This window comes from Megascapheus bottae, chromosome Y (assembly GCF_031878675.1).
Source record: "Megascapheus bottae isolate mThoBot1 chromosome Y, mThoBot2.hap1, whole genome shotgun sequence".
Classification (NCBI taxonomy): domain Eukaryota; kingdom Metazoa; phylum Chordata; class Mammalia; order Rodentia; family Geomyidae; genus Megascapheus; species Megascapheus bottae.
Window position 1 is genome coordinate 9028767 of NC_143548.1, and position 27081 is coordinate 9055847.

The 27081-nt window shown below is 43.9% G+C and overlaps 1 protein-coding gene across 1 annotated transcript; it reads left to right on the top strand.

The window, feature by feature from the left end:
- Nucleotides 1–1919: 1919 nt before the first annotated feature.
- LOC150040298 (ubiquitin-like modifier-activating enzyme 1) lies at nucleotides 1920–27081 on the top strand. Its single transcript, XM_090327302.1, has 26 exons — nucleotides 1920–2052; nucleotides 4450–4512; nucleotides 4647–4702; nucleotides 4787–4955; nucleotides 5042–5176; nucleotides 6571–6677; nucleotides 6908–6998; nucleotides 7113–7245; nucleotides 9656–9753; nucleotides 9864–10010; nucleotides 10150–10326; nucleotides 10438–10542; nucleotides 10627–10707; nucleotides 10968–11123; nucleotides 17858–18023; nucleotides 18154–18350; nucleotides 19524–19588; nucleotides 21922–22117; nucleotides 22960–23034; nucleotides 23158–23347; nucleotides 25380–25468; nucleotides 25648–25740; nucleotides 25857–26048; nucleotides 26452–26553; nucleotides 26651–26751; nucleotides 26878–27081. The coding sequence occupies exons 2-26, from the start codon at nucleotides 4492–4494 to the stop codon at nucleotides 27011–27013; spliced, it is 3078 nt and encodes a 1025-aa protein (XP_090183428.1). The 5' UTR covers nucleotides 1920–2052; nucleotides 4450–4491; the 3' UTR covers nucleotides 27014–27081.

Genomic DNA, 27081 nt, shown 5'->3' on the forward strand with positions numbered 1-27081 from the left:
AGTCCAGCCGAGGCAACAAAGTCTGTGCAATCCTCACCTGCAATGAACAACCAAAGTATCCAGCAGTGGAGCTGTGTGGTAAGTAGGAGGACATTAGCCTTGATCCAAAATTCTCAGGGTCAAAGCCCATGTCCTGAGTTCAGGCCACAGGCTAACACTAGAAACATGAAGGAAAGAAAAGAGCAAAGAAGTAAGAAAAGAAGGAAGAGGGCAAAAAGAAGGAAGGAATGAAATAAAGGGAAAATAAATGCAATCCTGAAAAGCAAAAGGAGAACTTTTGACAACATGAAGATATTATGGTAGGAAAAAGAAAGCACAAGTGATTGAAATTTACTGGATGAAGGAAAGAGGCAAGGGAAGTGGCAGTTGGGTGGGTGAGTGTAAAAGACATTTCAACTGTGTATTTTGTCTGTGATGTTTGCAGGCTGAATAACACTCCACTTTTTAAACCTAAACTACATGAATGTTGCCTCATATAGAAAAATGTAGTTTCCTATTGAAGATAGAGATGTGGTATGGGTTGACAAAATTGCCTTATAGTAATTCTTATGTATAGGAAGCAGGAGTCAAAGTTCAAGGAAAAGGGAACTTCATGACAGAAACAGAGTACGAGGTGATACGTTTGAAAATGTGTGGCTATAAGAGAGAAGCAAAGAGTGGTAACTAAACAGTACATAAAGTCTCACCAGACTGGGGCCCAGGAAATCCAAGATCATGATGTTGGCACTTGGCATTCCCTGTTTTCTAAAATGACATGGCACCAGGCAAAAGAAAGACAAACATCATGCATTCCTGCTGAGCAGAGGTGAAGTATGTGCAGAGTCTCACTTTTCTTTTCTTGTATGTAACAGCTGTTATTCATCCCCTTTGTCCCTTTGGACTGGCACACCATAAATGAGAAAATTATAGTGGGTAAGAACTGACCAATTAATGGGGACCAAGACACGTGAAAGGGTATCAATGTATCTGAACTAATTCACCTTCTATCTGGCAAATATCATGTAACCCTTCTGTTAATTACAATAAAAAATATATGAAAAAAAGAACTGACCAATTTCACACGAGTTCTACTTTAAAATGTGATATCTGGTGTTTGCTGGATAGGAAGCCCGGAGTTTTTACCATGTGCTTGGATTTAATTCTTTTCTTTTTCCAAAGCTACTGTTCTGTGTTTCACAGAGCATCTAGACCACAAAAACAATGTGGTCCGTTATTTAGCGGGAAGTAACTGCAGCAGGTGAGAAATGACTCAACACTTAAGCGACGTGCTGTATAAAATTCACCAGCCGCATGGCCAGTTACACACCATCTTCCCTTCTTAGATGCATTTTTGTCCTTTTCGCCGTATTTCTTGATTTCCCGTTACCTCAGAAGTTTGTCTATTGCCGGACCCACAGAGCCATCGGGTTTCTTTTAAAAATAATTGCCACTGATGATGGTGATGGGTTTGACCCTTGTATTTGTCCAAGAGGTTAGTGTTTTTGCCAGGTGCCGGCTGGGGACAGCAATCCTCGTACCTATGCCTCCAAGTAGCTGTGCTCACAGAGTGTGTGTCTGCTTGCTGGGTGAGAAGGGAAGAGGTGGGATCTTAGAAAACTGTGCCAAATATGTCCGGAAAGCTCCTACTGACCCCCAGCTCCCCAAGGGCAGGGAAGCGGCAAGGGCAACTACGCTAGACTCTACCACAAATACTATTTTCTGCACAAAATCTCACTAGGAGTTTATTTGTGAATCGCTTACGGCCGAAAGCATCTGCTTTACGTTGCCAGGAGCACCTCAGCGTTACTTAAAGCCGGCACTTCGGCGTGGAGAACAGAGTCCCGGAAGTGCCGTGCTCCGGCACGGACGGAGTCACGTGGACGGAGTATCGCGAGGCGTGTGACGTCATAAGGAATTCAGGGTGGGTGGGGCTCTTCTGCCGCCCCTTCCGGTTTCCCTCGCCAAGGGAAGTGGCAGCCGCCATTTTGTCGTCTGTCGAGGGCCGCGGCGAGGGCGAAGGAGGCATCCTCTCTGCGGACGGGGCGACCACGGCCCCACGGCGGCCGAGGAGGGGTAGGCGCAGGCCGCCGCTGTGGTCGGGGTGGCTTGGCGTGTGGGGAGAGGGTGGCAGCCGAGCTTGACGGGCTGCTTCGGCGCGGCGACCTCGGAAAGGAACGCTTTTCTCGGAGCCTACACACTAGCGGGAGGCTGTGAGTGTGTGGGGGAGGGGGAGGGGCCCGGATCCGGGTCCGGGTCGGGGTCCAGTTCGGGGTCCGGGTCGGGTTCGGAGTCCGGGACCGGCTCGGGGTCCAGTTCGGGGTCCGGGTCGTGGTCCGGGTCCGGGTCGGAGTCCGGGTCGGGGTCCGGGTCGGGGTCGGGGTGCGGGTCCGGGTCGGGGTCCGGGTCCGAGTCAGGGTCGGGGTCGGGATACGGGTCCGGGTCCGGGTCCGGGTCCCGGTCGGGGTCGGGGTGCGGGTCCGGGTCGGGGTCCAGTTCGGGGTCCGGGTCGGGTTCAGAGTCCGGGACCGGGTCGGGGTCCAGTTCGGGGTCCGGGTCGGGGGTTCGGGTCCAGGTCAGGGTCCGGGTCGGGTTCGGAGTCCGGGACCGGGTCGGGGTCCAGGTCGGGGTCCGGGTCCGAGTCGGGGTCCAGGTCCGGGTCGGGGCCTGGGTCGGGGTCCGGGTCAGGGTCCGGGTCCGGGTCCGGGTCGGGGTCCGGGTCGTGGTCCGGGTCCGGGTCGGGGTCCGGGTCGTGGTCCGGGTCCGGGTCGGGGTCGTGGTCCGGGTCGGAGTCCGGGTCCGAGTCCAGGTCCAGATGCAGGTCCAGGTGTGGCGGTCCTCACGCTGCTGGGGCCGAGGGGCGTAGAGCACATTCGGGACGCGGGTTTCGCTCCCCTGACCTGTATTTGAGACACCGGAGTCGAAGTTTGCTTGCTTAACGGCCATGCTGGGAATCTTCCCGCCGCCATGCGCCGCCAGACCGCAGGTTCAGCTTGCAGTCTCAGGTACATTACGGACGCTCGGAAACTCCACCACTCGTGAACCTAAACTGGGAAACTCCCGCCAGTGGGCACTGGGGTATCGCGAGTGTGGGTTCAGCCGTCGCACCTGCTTGTCCCCGTTGTGTGCCTTAAAGGTTCTCCCGTGGGGACTAGGAATGTGGTCTAGTGGTAGAGTGCTTGCATGCCTAGTGTACATGAAGCCCTCAGTACCACATAAACAGAAAAGGGCGGGGTGGTGTTGTGGCTCCGGTCCTACAGCACTAGCCATGAGCAGAGAGACTCAGAGACAGAGCCCAGGATCTGAGTTCACACTCCAGGACTGAGAAATATATATATATATATATATATATATACACATACAAATATATGTATGAGTGTGCGGGTATGTGTGTTATATGTAGTGCCATTAATTTTTTTTCCACAAGTATTGGTAGGTTGTAGACCTGATCAGGGCAGGTGTTACTGAAGTGGCCCAGAGCATAGAGTTAATTTGTGCAGTTGGGAGATTTAAAAGTGTCATGAGAGCTATATACAATGGGTGAAACAGACCTAGGAGCAAACTCTACCATTGCTTGTTTTTCATCTTTCCAGGAGGGGTCAGATACCTAGCAAGTCTGTCTACTTCAGTTGCCTTCAAAAGAATTCCAAAACTCTAAACAAAGTCTTGTGACTGGTTAGCCCAGATATCACTGTCTCTTCTCCCTTCCTACCCATCTGTACAACTAAAGAAGAGGACCATCTGGACATGGACTATGTTTGTCATTGGTCTCTGCCCTGAGAGCTTGTCTATTGTGAACTATTTTTCAAGAGATAACCTTTATGGGTCCTGATTTTCTATCCAGGCTGCTTCCCTAGAAATCTGTTTTTTCAGACTTTCAACCCTACAGCGGGGTAATTTCCCAAGGAAATTCCTAAAGTTTCTACACCTAAGTAGTTGGTCTGCCTTTCTTATTCCAGCATTTACATTAGAAACCCATGTGAGTCAAAGTTGTTCTGTAAGGACACAGCATGTACTCTCATGGAATTCTGTTCGCTTTTTCATGGTCCTGGGATAACCCTTAATGTCTCCCAGTGACCCAAACGTTGCAGATGACCAGAGATGAGACATAGTCCACCCACTGCCTCTCCAACTAGTTCCTAGGAAACCATCTTTTAGCCCACTGGTTCTAGTCCCAATCTGCCATAAAGAAAGGCAAACTTAATTGGGGCCTTGTCCCTGCTTTTAATGGCAGCCTTCACAGGAGTTCAGTGTGAGTGGTCAGAGAAACAGTTGCAGTAGTGGATCTAGTCAGTGTTAGTGAACTTCTGGGGGCTGCATTGTCCAATTGCCTTCCCGTTCTACATCAGTAGATAAAAAATTTTCTAGCATGTCTTTTGGCCCCGAAAGGGGCTGCTCCTGTGTGCCTCAAGTGTGATCCTCCCTTACACTCCAGAGCACTAAGAAACATTGATTTTCTGAATCTAATTCCAGCTGGATTCTGACTGCTCCACTGCATGTTCTGTCCTGTTCGCCATGGCCTCTGGAACAAACAAAGTAAGTATCTTCCTCCTGAAGACTGGAATGAGGGATAGGTTGATTGGATAGTGGGGCTGTAGCACCCCCCACCCACATTCTGTTCTTCTACCCTAGTTCCTATTTTCACTGAAACTGTTTCTCTCCACACCTAGGAAATCTCAAAAGCCAGTGAAACACACATAGATGAGGGTCTTTACTCTCGGCAGCTGTAAGTGTTTCCAGGGATGGATTTGACCTGTGGGAGGAGGCACAGAGTATATACATCTTAACAGGGAGATTTACATTTATGTAGGTATGTACTGGGTCATGAAGCAATGAAGCATCTCCAAACATCCAGCGTGCTGATATCTGGCCTGAGGGGACTAGGTGTGGAAATTGCCAAGAATATCATCCTTGCAGGGGTCAAGGCTGTCACCCTTCATGACCCGGGGACTGCCCAATGGAGTGACCTGTCTTCACAGGTACTTATTCTCTTCCTCTTAATAAAGCTGCAGCCTATCATGAGAGCAGTTTCATCTATTTCAGTCCTGCCTATTACTACCCTCAGTTCTACCTTCACAAGGAAGACATTGGTAAAAACCGAGCTGAAGTATCCCAGCCCCGTCTTGCTGAGCTCAACAGCTATGTGCCTGTCAGCATATACACTGGGCCCCTACTAGAAGACTTCTTGAATGGTTTCCAGGTACAAAACAGCATCATCCTGTTTAAATAATTTTCTTCTCTCTCTCCCTCTCTCCTTTCCCCCCCCCCTTCGCTCCCTCTCTCCTCCACCCTCTCTTACTCTTTTTTTCATATATTTTTATTGTAATTAATAGAAGGGTTAAATTATATTCGCCAGATAGAAGGTACATTAAGTCACATACATTGATACCCTTTCTCATGTCTTGTTCCCCATTTCCTTCCAATTTCAAATAACCAAATACAAATGTATCAGATATATTAGATAACAAAGTAAAATACTGTTACAATATGAGATAATCAAGGGATAGCAAAAGAGATGAGAGATAACATAGTACATTAAGGACAACAATCACTCTTCTATGGCTTTTGTTTCTGTATTCTAGAGGTTCTTTCATTTAGCGTCATACTATATGGCCTTATGTATCTAGCAAATCTCTGCTAGGAGAGACCAAGGCTTCTACTTATTATGACAAATGCACCCTCTCTTATTCTCTATATCCCTCTCCTTCTCTCTTTGAATCAATTCTCATCCCTTCTGGAATTGTCTCTTTCCCCTTGATATTCAGTATGTTCCCTACTACATGAGTCAGATTATAGAAGATTGGCTTTTAAAGATAATTTTTTTCAGATGTGTTGGTCCTTTTGTCTGTCTAGATATAGAGGATGAAATTCATGTTTGGATTTGTCCTTGGTACATTCATTTATTTTCAGGGAGAGATGCATGAGTGTGTCTGTGCACTGTGGTATAGTAATTACCAGAAGCAAGATCTGGAGCCAAACTGCCTTGATGTGTATAGTTTTTGAGCTCTTGTAATGATATGGCCATAATAAAGTCCCTTAAACTCTTCTGTCTGAATTTCCTGGAACAGGAAAAATAAAATGTCTTTCTTGTAGGGATTTTGTGAGAGTTGAGGTGTTTCCTAATTAAGTGTAATGCTTAGAGGAATGCTTTGGGTGTTTATCAGTGGATAAACTACCCTATGGTGTCTGAGAAGACTAATGCACCAAAGCTTCTAAAAGAGATTAGAAGAGATTCTACTCCAAAATAGAATCCAGAAGGATATGGAGACAAATAGCACAAATTATGTCTGAAGAATATTTTTCTTAAGAAGTAGAACATGTGTGTACTGGTAGAAAAACAAGGGTTTGACTGGGAATTCATCTCTGTGGCTCAACAGAGTAGTAGGGGGATGGCAGTTCATATTTGCCAAAGTTTTGTTCAGACTGTGTTCTTCTGTTTTGTGAGGATTAATTTTCCCTCCATTATAGAAGAAGGCTGAGCAGGCAAAATCTGTCCCACTACCCTCCCCTCTTTCCTGTCAGCCTTTCTCTTCAGTCCTTTGCTCCCTCTCACTCCAGTGTCAGAGCCTCAGCCTGAGCCTCTTGACATTACAGGTGGTGGTTCTCACCAACTCTCCTCTGGAGTATCAGCTGCAGGTGGGTGAGATCTGTCATAACCGTGGAATCAAGCTGGTGGTGGCAGACACCAGGGGCCTATTTGGGTGAGTGCTTCCTCCTCTTTTGTCTTCATATTCTACCATATTCCCAGGCCCTCTTCATCAGCCGGCCAACTTTCCAGTTCTGCTTGTTCATTCCTGCTGTGTGGCATAGGAGCCATCTGATTCTTACCAGTGATGGCTTAGGTTGTTTAGAAGCTTTCACTGGGCCTTGATAGACCAGAGAGTGCCTTGGGCACTATCTCATGTTCTAGTTCTGTTATCTCTCTCTACAGGCAAATCTTTTGTGATTTTGGAGAAGAAATGATTCTTGTAGATTCCACTGGGGAGCAACCACTCAGTGCGATGATTTCTATGGTCACCAAGGTAAGGAGGCCCCCCCCCTGGGAGTTTTTCCTTTGTAGGCAGGTGTACGATGACCATCTTCCCTGTCCACAGGCACTTTGAACCTGTCTCTGAATATTACTCTTTTCCAAGCAGGATAATCCTGGAGTTGTCACCTGCCTGGATGAATCTCGGCATGGGTTTGAGAGTGGCGACTTTGTGTCCTTCACAGAAGTTCAGGGCATGAGTGAACTCAATGGTCTCCATCCTACAGAGATCACAGTGCTGGGTATGCTAAAGCTGTAGGGGTGAGAAATGGTGGACCAAACCAAGGTGAACCATGTTCTTGGGTGTGGGCTGTCCCAGAGTCCAAGAGAGAAGTCTGTGTTTCTGGAATCTGAGTAAGATCTAGAGATGGTTCATAGGAAATGAAAAAAAGAGGTACAGACTCAAAATTTATGACCACTAGTGTTTTCATTCCTTCTTTTCTGTGTTTTAATTTTTAATAGATATATTCTTTTCAGTAGAGTCTGTCTTCCCTTTCTACACTGTTGCTTTTTTTTCCTTACTGAGGCTAACACGCATCTGGAATTGGACAAGTGAATTATGCAAAAAGCCTGAACATTCAGAAAAATCTGACACAACAGAGGGTTTCCATAGGCTTCTTTATTGTTTGGTTTGAAAAATTCAGGTTTTATATCTTCAGGTTTTTCCAAGAAAGTGTTTTAACCACAATCCCAAATATTTTCGTAGTTGGCTATTTTGTATTCACCCAGATTGAAGTATGAAAAATGTTTGTTTGCTGGATTTGTCCTATGTTGGGCCTGCTGGTAATTCTTATAGATTTAATACATGTGAGATTGTTTTTGCCTCTCCTTTTTGCTTCTCTTTTCTCTTTCTTTTCCTTGTCATTTGTAGTTATCTTGGAATTTGAATTCAGGTACAAAAACATGCTATGCAATCAGTTGCTTCATGATTCATGTCCTCTAGCCTGTTGTATGTTTTTCTGAAGGACCTTTATTCTGGGTATGGAATTCTATGTTGACTGCTAACATTCCTTCATTGATTTATTCCAGTATTGGTAATGTTGTGCATTTGTTCTTATTATGTCATTCTGTAATGATAGTTACTTTTCTCATCCCCCCTTTTCAGGTATTGTGGTTTTGGTGAGATTTTGCTGCTGTGCTTCTGGGTTTTTTTTCACTTATCATTTAGGAGTTACCATAATGGTCTCATTTGTGGATTTGTATTTTCATTGGGTACATTTTTATTTGGTTTGGTTTGGTTTTGTGCTTCTTTGCTTCTTTATTTGCCAGTCCTGCTGCTTAAACTTAGGTTGTAGGCTCTGATTTGGGGCTTTGTCAAGGCTAGCCCTTGAGCAACAGCACCAATTCCGGCTGTGTCTGGGTATGTAGTAGTGAGGAATCAAACCTAGGGCTTCCTTCATTCTAGGCAGGTACTACTCTACTACTAGGAAACGCTCCCTCCCTCCCTCTCTTTTAATGTTTGAGTATTTTTCTTTCTTTCAGCAAATAATGGGTTTTTGAATTTCATATGTGCCATGTTCTCTGGTACTGAGGTAGTGAACTCTTTGGTCTGTCTCAGCCAGAGGGAATTAGACAGTAATATAGCAGTGATTTCAGGTCTCTTCCCTTCTGTTTACAATCTCAGGATTCTTGCTTAACCATGCTTGTTACTAAAGTGAGATGTGTTTTTTGTGATGTAGCTGCTAAGGTGGAAAGATAAGGGCCAAAAGTGGAAATTTGGGTCCAGTCTGTTCTTGTTTTTTGAAGTAAGCAGGGTGCTGAGAGACAGTGAGGTCTTGTTTGAGTCAGGTTTGCCTATTAAAGAATGCATATGGGTCTGATCTGAGTCTTGGGATTAGAAGGCCTATTCTGGGGACTGGATTAGATAAGGATTATGGCTAAAGAGAAACAGGTGATGGGGCTTTGAGTTGAGCTCCAGGATGCTGGTAAGGAAACATGTCTACAGAGTCTGTGGTGAGGAGAAATGGAGGTGATATGTTAGATTGTGGTTAGAAAAGACGTGAATTTTGAGAAGACAGAATTGTGAGTTATGTTTGGACAGTTGAGGGTATAATAGAAAGCTAATACTGTTAGTTGTACTGAACCATAAGAGCATGTGGAAAAGCCCCTTTGGGTCTGAACTGAATAGTCTTTTGGACTCAAGGTCTGAAGGTGACAGTCAAAATGAAGAGGGAAGAAGCTTGAGACAACCAGAATGCCTTCTGGCTGACACTTAATACATATGGTCTGTGTAGGTTTTGGCCTAGATCCAGGGCAGAAGAGAGAGTGTTGGCTGGTGTGTTTCCTTATTTTTCTTGATACTAAACTTTTGATGCAAAGTCTGTACCTTCATAGCAGTCTACCATTTGAACCATAATCTTAGGCTTCATTTTTTGTTGTTGTTGTTACTGGTTAGTGGGTGTAACATTTTAACACAGCATCCCTCTGAATAGGCCAACTGGCCTCAAATCAAATAATACCCCTTCCTCAGCCTCCTAAGTGCTAACAATAGTGTAGGCATGCAATCAGATGGGAGATGGTTTGAGTATTAGTAATTGGTCAAGAACCATGGCTCGTCCAGTTCTTGTCTTGATTTTGCCACTGAATTTACAAGGGAAAGAGGGACAGTGCATGATCTGACCAGTTATCTGTCTATATTTTGTTTTTCCCCAGGTCCGTACACGTTTAGTATCTGTGACACCTCCAACTTCTCTGACTACATTCGTGGAGGCATTGTCAGTCAAGTGAAAGTGTCTCAGAAGATTGGTTTTGTGAGTATGGGGAAGTGAAGATTAGAAGAAAAGCTGGTGTTTTAGGCATTTCCAGTTGATGGGTTAGTTTTGTTTTCACACTTCTTGTCTTGATACCTCACTTTCCACAGAAGTCCTTAGGAGCCTCCCTGGCAGATCCAGACTTTGTGGTAACCGACTTTGCCAAGTATTCTCGCCCTGCTCAGCTGCACATTGGCTTCCAGGCTCTCCATCAGTTCTGTGCTCAACACAGCAGGGCACCTCGGCCCCACAATGAGGTAGGCGGGTGGGTAGGAGAGCCATTCAGGCTCCCTGGCTTGAAGCTCTGTCATGCTTGTGCTTCCCTCTGCTCTTCCTCCCTACTGCGACTGCCATGGTAATATGAGGGGTTCTCTGTTGGTCCTCCTGACCCACCAGGAGGATGCAGCAGAACTGGTGGCCCTAGCACAAGCTGTGAATATTCAAGCTGCACCGGCAGTCCAGCAGGAAAATCTGGATGAAGATCTCATCCGGAAGCTGTCCTATGTGGCTGCTGGGGATTTGGCACCCATGAATGCCTTCATTGGAGGCCTGGCTGCCCAGGAGGTCATGAAGGTCAGCACGGGTGGGGAAGGGCATGTCTTGATGTGATCCAGGCACCCTCCTGACTCTTGTGATCTCCCTGTGCCTGTCCCTTTGACTGGATGGATGGCCTTCACTCCACAGGCTTGTTCTGGAAAGTTTATGCCCATCCAGCAGTGGCTGTATTTTGATGCCTTGGAATGTCTCCCTGAGGAGAAAGTAGACTTCATGGAAGACCAGTGTCTCCCGGTATGTCAGTGAGAGGCAGTAGGATGGGAGGGACTATCTCTGGGGAAGCTCCTGACTAAACCTGCCTGTTTTCACATGATCCAGCGCCAGAACCGTTATGATGGACAAGTAGCTGTATTTGGGTCAGACCTTCAAGAGAAGCTTGGCAAGCAGAAGTACTTCCTGGTGAATGACACTGTTGGCCCTTTATTGCTTTCATCTCCTGATTGTGGACCACCCTTTCTTACTGGGCCTTGGTCTTGATTCTATCTTGAAACATCCTTTGTTTCCCATACCTGATGACTCCTCTCTCAGGCAGCCGTGGGATTTTATGACCCCAGGATCTGCATCTTACCTTATGGGAACATGTGCAGTGCAAGAGAATGGTAGTGGGAGGCCTTGTGTTGCCTTCACTCATTCTTATTAGACCCTTCTCTACTTTCCAGGTGGGTGCAGGTGCTCTTGGCTGTGAGCTGCTCAAGAACTTTGCCATGATTGGGCTCGGCTGTGGGGAAGATGGGCAAATCACAGTTACAGACATGGACACCATTGAGAAGTCCAATCTGAACCGACAGTTTCTCTTCCGTCCCTGGGATGTCACAGTGAGTGATGATAGATTAGAGTTTCCTAACTCTCTTTTTCTTGTTTCCCATCCCTGTCCCTTTATAACAGATTTACTCTTGCTTTCCAGCCTTTATCCCGTTTCTTTTCTTTTGCCTTCCAACCTAAAGTTAGGCGGATTTTCTAGTGACTATTTATGTTCTTTGACTTACCAGTTTTTTTAATTAAAGAATTTAGTAACATTGATTTCTACATCATATTTCAAAGGTCATGTTTAACAAACAAGTATTCAGGAAGGGAATCTCTATATACTATCACTGGCACTTAGACTTGAGAACATAATTAAAATTAAGATCAGGGTTTGTATGTCATAGGTATTATTAATTTATGTAATAAAACATTGTCTATGAAGTTTATATGTCTATAAAGTATATAGCTCATCCTAGGTTTTTATGTCTATGTGGTTGTGAGTATTTTAGCTTCTTTTTGCCAGTCCTGGGGCTTGAACTTGGGGCTGGGCATTGTCCTTGGGTTCTTCCTCAAGGTTAGCGTCCTGCCACTTGAGCCACAGCACCATTTCTGGCTTTTTCTATGCATGTGGTACTAAGGAATCAAACCCAGGTCTTTGTGCACTCTACCACTAGGCCAAACACTGGGTCCCAATGTGGTTATGTTTATATCTTCAAGATCATGTCCACAACATTGAGTACCCAAATATTGGGTCATTGCTCTTGTACTGTTTGAATCTAGTATCCACATACTAAAGATACCATGTGCTTTTTGTTCCTTTGGTCTTGACTTATCTCACTCAACATGATTTGCTCTAGCTTCATTCACTTCCCACTGAATGCCATTGTTTTCTCTTGTCTGTTGGCTATGTAGAATTCCATTGTGTGTGTGTGTGTGTGTGTGTGTATATACACACCACATTTTTGTATCTATTCATCTGCAGTAGGGCACCTAGGTTGTTTCCATTGGTTGGCTATTGTGAACAGTGCAAAGATGAACATAACTGAGCAGGTGTCCTGGGTTATGATGCTCAGGTTAGTTGCCCAGGAGTAGTATGGTGGGCTCATAGGGGAGGTCTATTTTCAGTTCTTTAAGAAACCTCCACTAGTTTACATTCCCACCAGTTGTGATTGTTCCCATAGTATCTCTAATCTTGTTTATTTGAGTCTGCCCTCTCCTTTTTCTTGATTAATCTTGCCTGGGGTCTGTCCATTTTGTTGACTCTTTCAAAGAACCAACTTTTTGATGTATTAATTTTATGTATAGTAGACCTTATTTCAATTTCTGATATTTCTGATTTTACTTTTGTATTTTCTGTCCTTCTAGTTGTTTCAGAATTAACTTTTTCTTGCTCCTCCAGGCACTTGAACTTCTTTCTTTAAGTTGTTTGCATGAGCTTCTCCTGTCTTTTTAATATGGGCTCCTTGTGTAATAAATTTGCCCCTTAGTACTGCTTTTGCTATGTTCCATAAGTTCCTTTGTGATGTATCTTGATTGTCATTACAGTCAGGAAAGTTTTGAATTTCCTCTCTGATTTGTTCTGTAACCCAGGAGTCATTCAGAAGTGTGTTGTTCAGCTCCCAACTGTTTACTATGTTGTTTAGAACTAGTCTGATTCAACTGTGATCAGATAGAATGCAGGGGATTATATCAGTCCTCTTGTATCTGCTTAAGTTTTCTGTATGTACTATTATATGATCTACTTTGGAGTGTGTTCCATGGGATGCTGAGAAAAATGTATAAAGTTTTGCCGTTGGGTAGAAGACTCTGTGTATACCCTGGTGTCATTTAGGGTCATTTGAAGGTGTCATTTTGCTCATTTGGTCTGTCTTTTGGTGAGAGTGGTGTATTAAAGTCTCCTACTATGACTGTGTATGAGTCTATCTTGTTCTGTAACTCTTAAGTTTGCTTGATACATTTAGGTGCTCCCACATTGGAGAAATAAAAATTTATAATTATAATATTCTATACTAATGGGTTGTGGCCATCATTAATCTTTATGCATTTTTACTGAGAAGTTAATATGGTCAAAGATTATTATTGCTATTCCAGCTTTTTTTGCACAGTGTGTTGCGGTGGAAAATTTTTTTCCATGCTTTTCACTTGTACTTTGTTTCTGTCTTTGGCAGTGAGGTGGGTCTCTTGGGGACAGCATACTGATGGGTCTTATTTCTTATGATCATCTGCTGTTGTGTGTCTTTTGATTGGATTGTTCAGCCTGTTCACATTTAGGAAAATTATGGAAAAGTGATTAGCATCCTTGGTCATTATTTATTTTTCCTTCTATGTCTCTCTTGCTCTTTTCCCCTTTTGTGTTTACTGATTTATGGGTGATACTGGTTTAGTGAGCAAATATTCATACAGCTTTTTTTTGGAATGAAATATTTTTATTTCTCTCTTAATTGTAAATGCATTGCACTGCATATATCAGTCTGGGTTGACAGTCATTGGTCTTTAGGACATGAATGATGTTTTGCCAAGCATTTAGGGTCTGCAGTGATTCTAAATTTTTTTCCATTGTATATATCTCTTTCTTTGTTTTAGTGGCATTTAAGATCAGCTCCTTAATATTCAGGTCTAATGTTTTTACAATGATATGTCCGGAGGAGTTCCTTCTGTGGCCAGCCTTGTTGGGCATCCCAAAGGTTTCAGTAATGTGAGACTCTCCCTTTTGTGGTTGGGGAAGTTCTCTGCTGAATAAGTGTTGCATTCCTTTTGTTTCAAACTCCTCCTCATCAATTCGTATTATATGAAGATTAGATTTCTTGGATGTGCCTGCCAATTGTTGGACTTCTCTTTGTTGAAATCTGACAGATTTCTACAGACTGATGACTCTCTCTTCTAACTCTTGTGTGTTTTATCTTCTGTCCCTGATGTCCTGTTCTCCCTCTTAGTCAATCTGTTGCTTTCAGTTTGCATTGTGGACATTGAGCCTGTCATGTGTGGTCCAGGAATTGTTTTTGAAATTCTGCTTTAATCTCTTTAGTCGTGCCCACAATATCTCCAAGTCTCAAGTCTCTTCAGTTGTCATTTCTTTGGATGGTGACTGTTCTTTCACTCCTTCACTCTTGTTTCCTTTTGGGATTTGTATGGACTTTGATTATTTATCTGTTTCATGATTTGTCACTGTGATGTCTGCCGCCTTGTGGAAGTTTGCTTTGTAGTCAGTAGGCAGTGGTCTTTACTTGGTCGGGAGCTCATGGTTCTGGGTATCTGTGTATATGTGTGGTTCTCAGCCACATTAGTTCTGTTGCTGCCTGCATCTGAGCTTGCAGCTTTTGCTGATGTTCCTAAGGCTGTGTGCAGCTATGCACCTAGGTGGTCTCAGTGAACCCAACTACTAGTTTTCCAGCCCTATTCCCAGGGGCGGGGCCCAGCTGAGGATGTGGGCTCTGAGGGTGGAGCCACGCCTTTGTTTCTCTAAGTGCAAGTTCATACCTTGCTGCCCTCCATTTCCCCACTGTTTCAGGGTTACTTTCCCTGCCCTTTCTGTTTTTCCGTTCTAGGGCATAGTGCACCACTGATTTCCGTCAGAGTTACAGGATTGCTTTTGGCTGTGGTTCTTTCTGTAACTTGGTTGGGAGGTCCCCCTGATGCTGGATTGCCAGAGGCTCCTGGCAGGAGAACACCCCACTAAGTGTTAGCTCATTCCACATAACCCCACCCACGGTTGGAACTGAAGGGTCTTAGCCCCTGTCAGTCTCTAGTTTCAGTGGCCTGTGGGGGAGGAGGCTGTTGAGCAGGTGTGAGCAAGGAACACCTCCACACCCACTTATAGGGTGCTGGGTCTTAGCACCCTCCTGTCAGCCTCCAGTGAATGGCCTGAGAAAGGGGCTGTTGGAGGAAGGGACATGATTTTGAATTCCTTGCCCCCCCACTTGCCATATCTTTCTTGGATGGGGTTGAGTGGGGTATGGGTTTACGTTCTGTAGCTCTCCACCAGCTCTGCTTTCCAGAAGGGTTTAGAGGAAGCCAGTGGACTACTTACTCATTGGGGGTTTGGCTATGAGCTGCTCCGTGGTGGTGAAGGGTCATTCACCTCCCCTCTGGTTTCAGCCATTGTCTGTGCTATTCATGCCTATTCTGTGTGCGATTCCTGCGTCTGGATTCTGCTGCTTTCTGGCATTCAGGGCTTCCTGCCCCAGCACCAGCCAAATCTCCGAGGCAAGGGGTTGAGGAGGGGTCCTCACACTTCTGATTTTTTAAGAGTGTTGGATATAAGCTTTACCTGAGTTATATAAGCTTTATCTGTGTTTCTTTTGTGTTTTGTATACTTACCTGTTGCTTCTTAAATTTGTAGTTGTTGATTTCTTAAGATAGTTGGCTCCTGGGATTCCCTGATTCTCTCTTTGTGTGGGAGAGCTAGGCTGGCTCCCTATTGTTTTGGCATTATATTGCTTCCTCTGACTTGTCAAGCTTTTAATAACTCCTTTCTCACTATGTATTTTCTTTGATTCTTGGACAGTAGAAAAATGGGCATGTGGTAAGGCTGTAGCAGACTTTTCTAGGAAAGGCTACTTTCACTTGCCCTTGCTTGATTTGTTTTAAATGCTACATTCTAGGACCTAGACCTTTAGAACAGGTAAGGGAGCCAAAATAGCCATTCCAGGCTTTCTGTTGACCGGAAGATTGCATAGTAACTGAGACGTTCTCAAAGTATATTCTGAGTCCTGGTTGGTAGCCCTTGCTGAGGCCACATGATAGTGATGTCATGTAGGCTGGCTCAGATGTGACATCGAAGATAGTGAGATTCTAATCTCAAAGAATAATCCTGACAGTGAGGACTTAGTGGTTTGAGTACAGTTATGAGCATGATGGTCCATGCTGGCCTCAGGATCCAGGACCTTTTGTGAAATGTGACTGAACCGGGAAGTACTGGGGATTGCCTCACATGCTGTACTTGCTCATATAGGTTATAGGTTCAAACCCCAGAACCACCAAGACACAACAAATAGCCCAAAGATAGTGTTTTTCATTCAAACTGCATTTGTCAATTGGAAGAAAATTACAGGAAGTCTCCTGTGATTCAGTGACATGTTACTTTTCAAATGAGTATATGTTAATTTTTATTACCATAGTTTAGTGCTACTAGGGAATTTCCCATTGTGCCATCAGCTTACATGCATATGGTGTATCTTGTCCACACTGATTTCTTTCTTCTTTTTTACCCACCACCTTTCTAAAAAAGTTTCAGGGAGATTCTGTGTTCTGTTTCCCTAAGTACCAAAGGCATTCTTTGATCAAGTTCATCCTCATTTACCATGTACCTTTATCCTCTTACCTTTCAGTGGTATCCAACCCCAAGGGCCTGTTTGAGATTTCTTTTCCTTTCTTTTTATTTTAAAGGGCATATCAGTTAATGGACCAAGTGTTTCACCGTCTAATCTCCACATACTGCATTTTAACCAGAATGTTTCTGTCCATTCCTTTTTCCTTTCTTACGCCTCCCTCTCCATGTTGGTCAGCAACTCTCTTCATTATGTTGCTTTTTGGGTTTTTTTCCCCAGCCCTGGGGCTTGAACTTAGGCCTGGGCACTGTCCCTGAGCATTCTCAAGGTTAGGGCTCTACTACTTGAGCCCTTCCAGCCTTTTCTGTGTATGTGGTACCGAGGAGGCAAGCCCAGGGGTTCATTCATGCTACACAAGCACTCTGCCACTCAGCCACAGACATGGCCTCTTTCATTAAAATTATTTTGTTCAGTATTCATGACTAGTGGCACTGAATTTTGAAATTTATTCACCCTCCCTTTATCCTCTTTATTGTCTTCTTTCCTTTCATTATCCCATGAAACAGTCCCAGAGTTAGAATCATATTGTTTCTGTGTACATGTGTATGTGTGTGTGTCTTAACCTACTATATCTTTGAATGAGCTACTCTCCAGTATTGTGTCTAAATTTCTCATTTGGGCAAGAATGAGTACACATCTAACACATCTAGCACTTTCTGGGCTATGTGCTGCTGGCTCATTCCTGCAGTCATAGCCTGAACCTGGTGATTACTGTTTAGAGCCAGCCTGGGCAGGAACTCTGTGATTCTATTTCCATCTGGCCACCTAACAGCTAGAAGGAGAAGCATGGCTCCATTTGTAGAATGCTAGCTTTAAGGAATAAATGTCATGGATGACAGGATCTAGCCCCTGGCTTCCTACTTCAGGACCAGCATGCACTCACATCGGGGCACACATATGACTTCTTCCGGAAGTTTTTTTAAGACTTGTTTGACTGCCACAATAGACAAATAATGGTGACTAGGTACAGACTTACTGTTAGATTCCAACAAGTACAAAAGCTTACTGAGAAACAAAACAGAGAAATTGGAGGTGACATGGAAGGTGCTCTTGTGCAGTGTAGACAGGGGAGGCTGCTTGGGAATGTGCATTTGTTCAAAGACCTAGAATGGGTATAAGAATGTAAGAGAGCATTTGAAGGGAGAATTTACCTCAAATAAGGGTGGTAACTTGGGTTTCGGGGGGATTCTGCTTATTCTAGTACTACCACTTTGGTTTTCTTTGGGAGAACGTCACACAACTCTGGGTTGCATTAACTAAAACAGAAACATGAGATGGTGTGTTGAGTCTGATCCATTGATTAATTGTGTGAGTTGTTTCCTTTTCTTCTCTCCTCCTGCCACCATCTTGAGACATTGTTTTAGGTATTGCTGTCTCTTACTCAGGAGCTTGGTCAACTTGGAACCATCATTAGGTAAATCTGCCCTAAGAATAAGAGTGTAAGTGGGAAACATCTCTGTTTCCTTGTTGCCACCCAGAAACTGAAGTCTGACACGGCTGCAGCAGCAGTGCGCCAGATTAATCCCCTCATCAGGGTGATGAGCCACCAGAACCATGTGGGCCCTGACACAGAGCATGTCTATGATGATGACTTCTTCCAAAACCTGGATGGTGTGGCCAATGCTCTGGACAACGTGGATGCTCGTAAGTTTGGTGGTTGGTGGGTTAGGATGAGGGCAGAGATGTGAAAGAGGGCATGGAGGAATGGTTGTCTTCCTGTCTCACCCAAATGTTCCTCCTGTGTGCATACTTGTCTTCTATCTCCTCCGTGAAGGCTTATATGTGGACCGCCGTTGTGTGTACTATCGCAAGCCTCTGTTGGAATCTGGCACTCTGGGCACCAAGGGCAATGTGCAGGTGGTCATCCCCTACTTGACTGAGTCCTACAGTTCTAGCCAGGACCCTCCTGAGAAGTCTGTCCCTATCTGCACACTGAAGAACTTCCCCAATGCTATCGAGCACACCCTGCAGGTAAACAAGCTCAGGAATGGGGGTGGAAGTGATAGTAGATAGTGGATGATGTCTTTGCCACCAAGCCTTTATCCTCAGATATGGAAAATCCATGACTATGAGTTTTACTATTCAAACTTGTGAGATTTCACTGGTAACCTAAAATTTTAGAAATTATTTTCTTTAGTTGTGTGTGTGTGTTTTTGAGTGGTACTGGGGTTTCATCTTGGGTCCTTTGACTTTTTACCTCCTCATGCCACATCTCCAAGCCCTCTCTATTTTTTCCCCATTTTTCTTGTCTGAAAGTATATAAAAGACATAATTTTTTGTATATCTGAAAATAGAGAATGTTGATTTTTTGAGAGGGTTTTTTTTTGCCAGTTCTGGGGCTTCAACTCAGGGCCTGTGCTTTGTCCCTGAGCCTCTCTGTGCTTTTGGCTAGGTAGTACCACTTTAGGCACAAGGCCATTCTGAGCTTTTCTGAGTAGTTTATTAGAGCTAAGTGTCCCATGGATATTCTTATCCAGACTAGCCGTGAACCATAATCCTCAGCTCTCAGCCTCCTGGGTAGCTAGGATTACAGGTGTGAGCCAATGGTACCCAGCTTGGAGATTGAGGATGTTTCCATGCATTCAGTGCTTTTCTACTAAAAATGAATTTCAGAATATTTTTTCATTTTGGTGGTGGTAGCCTGTGAATTGGTCTGGGTGTTGACCTCTATTTCCCAGTCTCATTTGCTCTGCTTTGTTTTGAAGCAGGATCTCAATTTTTGCCCCATCCTGAGTCTGGGTATGACTTGGAAACTTCGGTTGTTTTCTGTCTTAGCTGCATGGTTACAGTGTGCCATCACATCCAGGTGTTTGTTGAAATGGGATCATAAAACTATGCTTATGCTAGCTCCATATCTCATCCTTACAAACAGCTAATACTGTGGTATTACTTGTATCCCTTTTACTGGTTTTAGGATTTCCTATACTATTCTGAACAACTGCAAGTGTGGGTAATGTGGTTTTTTAATTTATAGGTTAGAAATAGGGAAATTTGGGTTATCATGTTTGGGAGGCTTCAGTGATCTCCCATGCAGAAGAAATGTGTGCTTTTCTTTCTAGATCTCTTCCCTGGTAGTCTTTCTGATATCTACAGAAACTTTGGTGTTCAGCTTGTACATTGCATAATTGTTTGCTCTGTCTGCAGTGGGCTCGGGACGAGTTTGAAGGACTCTTCAAGAAGCCAGCAGAAATTGTCAACCATTACCTCATGTACGTCATCAAAGCTTTTCTGCTCCCTTACACACTCAGCAGTAGCCTTTTTTTTCTTTGTGATTGTACCAAGGATTGTGTCATGAGCACATACCCATTCATTCTTTGATGGTATTTACTCCTCCCCACTATTAACTGCTCCCTTCTAGCCTCCCTACCTTTTTAGAAGGTACACATTATTCATTTTATATATATATATACATATTCAAAGGCATGTATACATGTGTGTATATGCTTATATGTATTACATACACATATCTTTACACAGATACATGTATTATGTATATTTGCATTTTTTGTGTACTATGTGTATATACTTTTTCTTACTCTACCTGCTGCTTTCCCTGATAGTCCCTGTTGTACACTCTAGTCACTTTATTAGTAATAGTCACTACAACGGTAGCAGTAATATTTTCTTATTATAGGTCTGTTTTCTTTCTTCTCTATGACTAGATAATACTCTGTTATGAAATATATATACCCATTTTTTGGTTTACCAATTGCTAGCACATATGTTGATTAAGTATAGTTTGGCTATTGTGAATATTGCTCTGCTAAATAGCAGTGTGCAAGTATCTCTCTCGAACTTTGTCTTACACTGACTCATATGCCCAAGAACAATGTGTCAGGCAGGATCATATGGTAGCTCTGTCTTTAGGGGTGTGTGTATGTGCACGCGTGTGTACTGGTACTAAGTTTTGAACCCAAAGCTTGCTGTTTTACTCGTGGCTGACATGGTACTCTTCTAGTCAAGCATTTGTTCCCATGGGCTTTTTCCAAAGTAGCTAGGATACTAGGCATAGGCTATTTTTGTTTTTTCAAGAAACTTTAATACCTATGTACAAAGAGATTGCACTAACTTATATTCTCACCAGCAGTATGTGAGAGCTCCTTTTTCCCCATATCCTTGGTAACATTTGTTGTTGTTTACTGGCTCTTAGCTACCATCTCACTAGGATTAGATGGAATCTGAGTACTCTTTTGCTGTGCATTTTTATGTCTAGGGATGTTGATCATTTCTGTATTATTGGCCATTTGCATTTTTAAAAAGTTCTGTATGTTTATACTTTACAGTTTGTATTTCCTTTTGGCCATTCCTCCTGTTTGCTAGGGAAGCAGTCTACTTCTTGAACCACTTTGGGCTGTCCATGAACATAGTGGATCTTTGCAGCACCTCATGCTTTTCTTTTTTTGAAGTTTTTCAGTTTGTGTTGTGAGTCTTTTACCACCTTAAGTCAAGTTGATACCTGGTCTTGTTGTTTGGCTGGTTGGTTGGTTGGTTGGTTGGTTTTCCCTGTAGGCTGTTGCAAAAACTCTTATTTTGATTTCTTTCTCATCCTGTTTTGTTGTTGATATTTATAAATACTGCTGATTAGTGTGTGTTGGTTTTGTATGCTGCAGCTGTGCCCATAATGTTGTTGAGATGTGTGAGGCTTGATTTGATTTCTTCTGAAGGAACTTCTACGTATAGGATCATGTCTGCACACAGGAAGACTTTCCTTCCTATTTCTGTTTCCTTTTTACATTTCTCTTGACTTGTTGCTCTCGCTAACAATTCAAACAGTACTGGAAGAGTGGAGGGGTTTAGAAGAATTGTTTTCAGTAGCATGGCTATAGATTTATCAGATAATATGCAGGTATATCCCTTCTGTTCCTACTTTTTTTGGAGCTGGTATTGTGAAATAATGTTGAATTTGTTTTTGCCAGTCATGGGGCTTGACCTCAGGGCCTGAAGACTGCCCTTGGGCTTTTTTCAAGGCTAGAGCTCTACCACTTGAGCCACAGCACCACTTCCAGCTTTTCTTTTTCTATGTATGTGGTACCAAGAAATTGAACCTGGGTCTTTGTGCATGCTAGGCAAGCACTCTACCACTAGACCAAAATCCCGGCCCTAATGTTATCTAGGTCTTTCTGCAAGAATTTATAAGATTGTGTGATTTGCATTCCTAATTCTGCTTCTTAGTTGGTGTTACGTTGACTAATACAACACTTCGGCATCTATTCTGGCATCTCTGAAATAATACCCAAATAGGTCATGTGTGGCATGTGATCTTGTCAATGTGTTTGTTTTATAAAATTTCTTTGAGAATTTGTCTGTGTTCTTTTCAGAGAATGGAATCTGTAACTTTGATGTCATTGCTGTAATTGTTTTGGTTGGTAGTGTCTGGTTTGATCACTTCATTGAATTCATCTGTTAACATTTCTTTCTTTTTTATTTATGGACTACTTTGTGTGAAGCATTGGAAATAAAAAATTGTCACTATGTGACAGATATTCTGAATGAATAAATGTCTGAGTCTCATTGCAATAGCTTCTTGCTTTCATTCTAATAGGGATACCAAGTTTGTGGATCAGACACTGCGTCTGGCAGGGAACCAGCCTTTGGAGGTGTTGGAGGTAGTACAGCGCAGCTTGGTGCTGCAGTTGCCCCACAACTGGTCTGACTGTGTGACATGGGCCTACCAGCATTGGCATACCCAGTATTCCGACAATATCCGGCAGCTGCTGTTCAACTTCCCTCCTAACCAGGTATGGGATGTTTTTTGTGTAGCTTATTCACAACCATTTCTGGAAAGGAGGAAGTTAACCTAGGCTTCCAGCATGTCTTCTTCCATGTGGTCATGTTGATACCCTCCCTAGGACCATAATTATTTAAACTGTTGCCTTCTATAAATACACAGTTTTGTCCTGTTTGCTCAAATAGGCTTTTCCTGCCCTCACCATCATTTTCAATGCATGTTAGTGTGGGCTGGGTCATGCCTGATTAACAGAGCTGTCCATGGTTTAAGTTGAGGCATTTTGAAGTTACAGACAACAAGGGTATGTGCGTATGTGTGTGTTCAGGTCTCAGCTGCATTTGAGCCTAGGAAAACCTTGTACATTTTCTGTCCATACCAACATGTCCAGATAAACCGAGTGATGAATGTTGGTTTCAAAGGAGATTTATGAGGATTTATTTCCATTTATTAAGATTAGGACTAGGAGTTTGGCCTAGTGGTAGAGTGCTTGCCTAGCATGCATGCAGACCCAGATTTAGGTCCTCAGTATGACACACATGGAAAAAAAAGTCAGAAGTGGTGCCGAGGCTCAAGTGGTAGAGCTCTAGCTTTGAGAAAGTCCAAGGACAGTGCGCAGGCCCTGAGTTCAAGACCAGGACTGGCAATAAAAAAATGCAACATAACAAGTCTTCAAGTTTGTTAACGAGCAGTGTGTGTGTGACCCCATAAGAAGAGCTAGAAATAGTGAGTTTGGACATCAAGGAACCAGACAACAAGTCAGGATTCCTAGAGTCTTCTCTTAAGTAACCTGTAAGAAATAGAACCCAGCAACAACAAACACCCCTCCCCCACCCGAACTTTGTATTCTCATAGCTTTCAAGCTCAGGAGTGCTGTTCTGGTCTGGGCCTAAACGCTGTCCCCATCCACTCATCTTCGATGTGAATAACGTAAGTCCCTCTCCCCCAGTGGGTTCACCAAGTATCTAGTGGCAGTTGGATGGGAGAGAAGTGGGCAGATACTGTGCACCCTAAATTAATGTGGTCCTCTTGTTATGCTGCTTTCTCCTCCAGACCCTGCATCTGGACTATGTGATGGCCGCTGCCAACCTGTTCGCCCAGACGTATGGACTGACAGGTTCTCGGGACCGTGCTGCCGTGGCCACGTTCATACAGTCCCTTCAGGTCCCCACCTTTACCCCCAAGTCTGGCATCAAGATCCATGTTTCTGACCAGGAGCTGCAGAGCAGCAGTGCTTCTGTTGGTGAGAGTGTTTGGACCCTTGTCCGGAAGTCACAAGCTAACCTGTCCCATCTTATCTAAACCTCCTCAGTAGTCTTCTGCCATGGGTCATGTTCTACAATGCTGTGGCCATGCTTTCTTCATACACCCTATTCCTTGAGCCTCCCATATTGTTTCTATAGAAGGGAAGGATCAAATTGGTAGAGGTAAACTCCCATTGGTTTGTTGTTGTTGTTTCCCACTGTAATATTGCAAGAGAACTGGAACTGGACCAAATTTTTTTGAGTTGCAGGCTGACTCAAAGCTAGAATCCCCCAGCCTTAAGAGTACAAAGTGCTGGAATTAAGTCATGACCACACCAGTCTAGCATGTTCTTTCCTTGTTGTCTTAGCATTGGCCTCTTTATGTGTTCTTTCCTGTGTTTCTCCTTGAAATTTTCTTTTCAGGAATGCAAGGAAGATGATTGTGGTCAGTGCTTTGGCTGATCCCTTGCTTGATACCTTGCTGGGTGTGTGTGCTTGCAGATCACTCCCATCTTCCTGTCTGCACATCTACCCCGAAACGTGCCTCTCTGTATGCTTTTCACATGGTAATATCCTTCATCTCATCTCTCATCCCTGTGTCCCTCTTTCCCCATCATTAACTATCAGGTTACTCCTTTTCTTTCTTCTTTGCCTTTCTTATCTCTTGTACTTTTCACTAGCCTGCGTTCTTCCACGTTTCCTTTCCCAAGTACCTTGGCTCTTGACATTCTTTTCTGTGTTATCTCAATACATACATCTCCCCACATGTTTCTCCCTCTCTACATTTTGTTGAGTAAACAATCATTTTATCCCTTAGCCCTGCTCTTGTTCAGCTGTATCTCACTCTTCAGAATTTTCCCCATTTTTCCAATTCCAATTCCAGTGCTTCACCTACATTTTCTTTGAATTCGCTTGAAATTCTCCTTTACATTTCCCAGTCTCTGTCTCAATTTTGACTTAACTTCCCATGTCTTGTTATTTTCCTCTGTTAACTTCTCCTTCAAGGGTTCCCAGGTCATTTTTCTCTCTTTTATGTTCTTTCTGATATTTTTCTTATTCTTTGTTCTTACTTCAGTCAAAACACATATGATTTACTACCTGGCTCTTAATTCTATGTGATTTGCATTCACCAGTGTCAAATGTATCAACATTTTCTGTGTGACAGGCTTCTGGGCTTTCTCTCATGTTTTTACACAGTATATCCATTAAACAGTTTGTTCTATGTTCTGCTTCTCATTGTGCTTGGAAACTTGCTTCTGCTTTCTGTGTATGCCAGTTCCATTAATCTCGATGTGGCATGCAAGTGAAATCATACTGGGATTTTTCTTTGTGTGTCTTGCTAATTTCACATAGTAAAGTAGCCTCAGTTGTGCCTAGACAGATGTCAGGGAGACCCACTCCCTACTGACTTTGTCCATATCATTATTCTTGGTGTTAGAAGTTACCTTAGCCTGGTAAGGCTAAGTAGTAGTCTCCTGTATGCATGTAATAGAATTACATAAAATTACATAGACTTGTACGTCTAAGACCATCTATGATGTAGTCTCATTGTTTTCTTCACTTAGCTCCCTTGATTATTTCTGCATGCTTTTTAACACCTCAGTTCCACACAGCTTTCAGGGTCATGGGTTTTGAACCATGGGCCAGGGCCCCTGAGCTTTTCAGCTCAAGGATAGTGCTCTACCATTTAAGCCACAGCACCACTTGCAGTTTTCTGGTGGTTAATTGGAGATAAGAATAGTCTTACAGACTTCAGTAATACTCTGGGCTGTCTTGAAAGTGCAGTCCTCAGATCTCAGCCTCCTGAGTCGCTAGGATTATAAGCGTGAGTCACCAGCACCTGGCCTCAACCATTTCTTGTTGTCCTTTTGGTTGGGTGGTTTTCTCTCTCCTTCTGTTTATTCTCTTCAAGAATACCTATCTTTTGCAAGATTTTTATCTGCCTAAAGATCTGCTCCACCCTGGATTATCCTACTTCAGACACTAGGGTACTTTTGACAGTACTGATGGTATTTCCCTTCCATTCCGCAGATGATGTCTACTTGGAAAAGCTCATGGCCACCCTTCCAAGTCCAGTTATGCTCCCTGGATTCAAGATGTGTCCTATTGACTTTGAAAAGGTGCTGGACAGGGGTTTTGGAATGCACAGGATGGTTGATAATGCATCACATCTTTCAAAGTTTTAGGCCTGTGGTGGAACCCAGCTATTCACTGTATTGCATATAATTGGGGTGGGAGATGTTTGTATTCCCCAAAGGTTAGAGAAGTCTTTCTCTGTTGACTCTTTCACTGCCAACAGGATGATGACAGTAACTTCCACATGGATTTCATTTTGGCTGCATCCAACCTTCGGGCAGAGAACTATGACATCTCCCCGGCAGACCGGCATAAGGTGATGACAGTGCAGATCCCATCTTGCCAAGTTGGAGTTTCCTACATTTCTTGTGTTGCACAGACTCTGTCCTCTTTGAACCATGATCTCTCCTGATCCTGTCTTTTCTCACACAGAGCAAGCTGATCGCAGGGAAGATCATCCCTGCCATTGCCACCACCACAGCAGCTGTAGTTGGCCTTGTGTGTCTGGAGTTGTACAAGGTGGTCCAGGGACACCAGCGGCTTGAGTCCTATAAAAACGGTTTCATCAACTTGGCCCTGCCCTTCTTCAGCTTCTCTGCACCCCTTCCTCCTCCACGTCACCGGGTAGGAGGGCTGTCAGCTTAGACACTTTCCATTTTACCCATCATTCTAGAAGTCTGTTGGTGGTCAGAGAGACAGGAGAGAAAGAACGTGATTTCAGTTAACCACTTCTAGGCCTGAGAACAGGATATTAGGCAGAGCCCACTTCATCCATCTCATGCCTCAGATACCTTTATGGACAGTAAGTCTGGACTACTGTGTTTGAATAAAAAGGAAGAAACTGAGTGAAAATGTAGGTGACTGAAAGAGTGACCATTCTGATCACTATAGGAATTTCTTCTATTTTCTTGGAATAAGGGATGGAAAATGAAAAGGTTCTGGAGAAAGGAAAGGGTTGTGACTAATCCCACTATAAGATGGTAGGGCCACTTAGGGTAACCCCTTGTCACACCTGTTTGTCCCTCAGTACTATGAGCATGAGTGGACTTTGTGGGATCGCTTTGAGGTACAAAGCATACAGCCGAATGGTGAGGAGATGACCTTGAAGCAGTTTCTAGAGTACTTTAAGGTAAGGCTCATTCTTCTTCATGTGGCACCTCTGGGATAGCGTTTGCGTGCTGTCCATCTCACGGAAACCACTGTTCCTCTTTTCCCCCTCTCCACAGAAGGAGCACAGGTTGGAGATCACCATGCTATCCCAGGGTGTGTCTATGCTCTATTCCATGTTTATGCCAGCTACCAAGCTTAAGGAACGGTTGAATCAGCGGTGAGTTGGTATCTGGGCAGGGAGGAGGAGGCCTTGTGTGGTTCCATCTGTACCACTTAGAGAGGTTCACGGAATTCTTTGCTCTGCCTTTTGATTTTTGCGTTGATCTTCTGCTGTCTGACTCAGGATGACCCAGATCGTGAGCTCTGTTTCGAAGCAAGACCTCGGCCACCATGTACGGACCCTGATACTTGAGCTGTGTTGCAATAACCAGAGTGGAGAGGACACCGAAGTCCCTTATGTACGATACATCATACGCTGATCTTCCCAGGACCATGTCAGTCCACTTCCAGGTCCCTCTTTCTTTAATAAAAGTTGGTCCTATCCAGG

What these genes read in the sequence shown, in the direction of transcription:
- LOC150040298 (XM_090327302.1), top strand. Translation starts at nt 4,492, where the DNA reads ATGGCCTCTGGAACAAACAAA. An exon ending in GGAGTGACCTGTCTTCACAG is followed by an intron (nt 4,956 to 5,041) that starts GTACTTATTCTC and finishes TACTACCCTCAG; the next exon opens with TTCTACCTTCACAAGGAAGA. An exon ending in TGGAAGACCAGTGTCTCCCG is followed by an intron (nt 10,543 to 10,626) that starts GTATGTCAGTGA and finishes CACATGATCCAG; the next exon opens with CGCCAGAACCGTTATGATGG.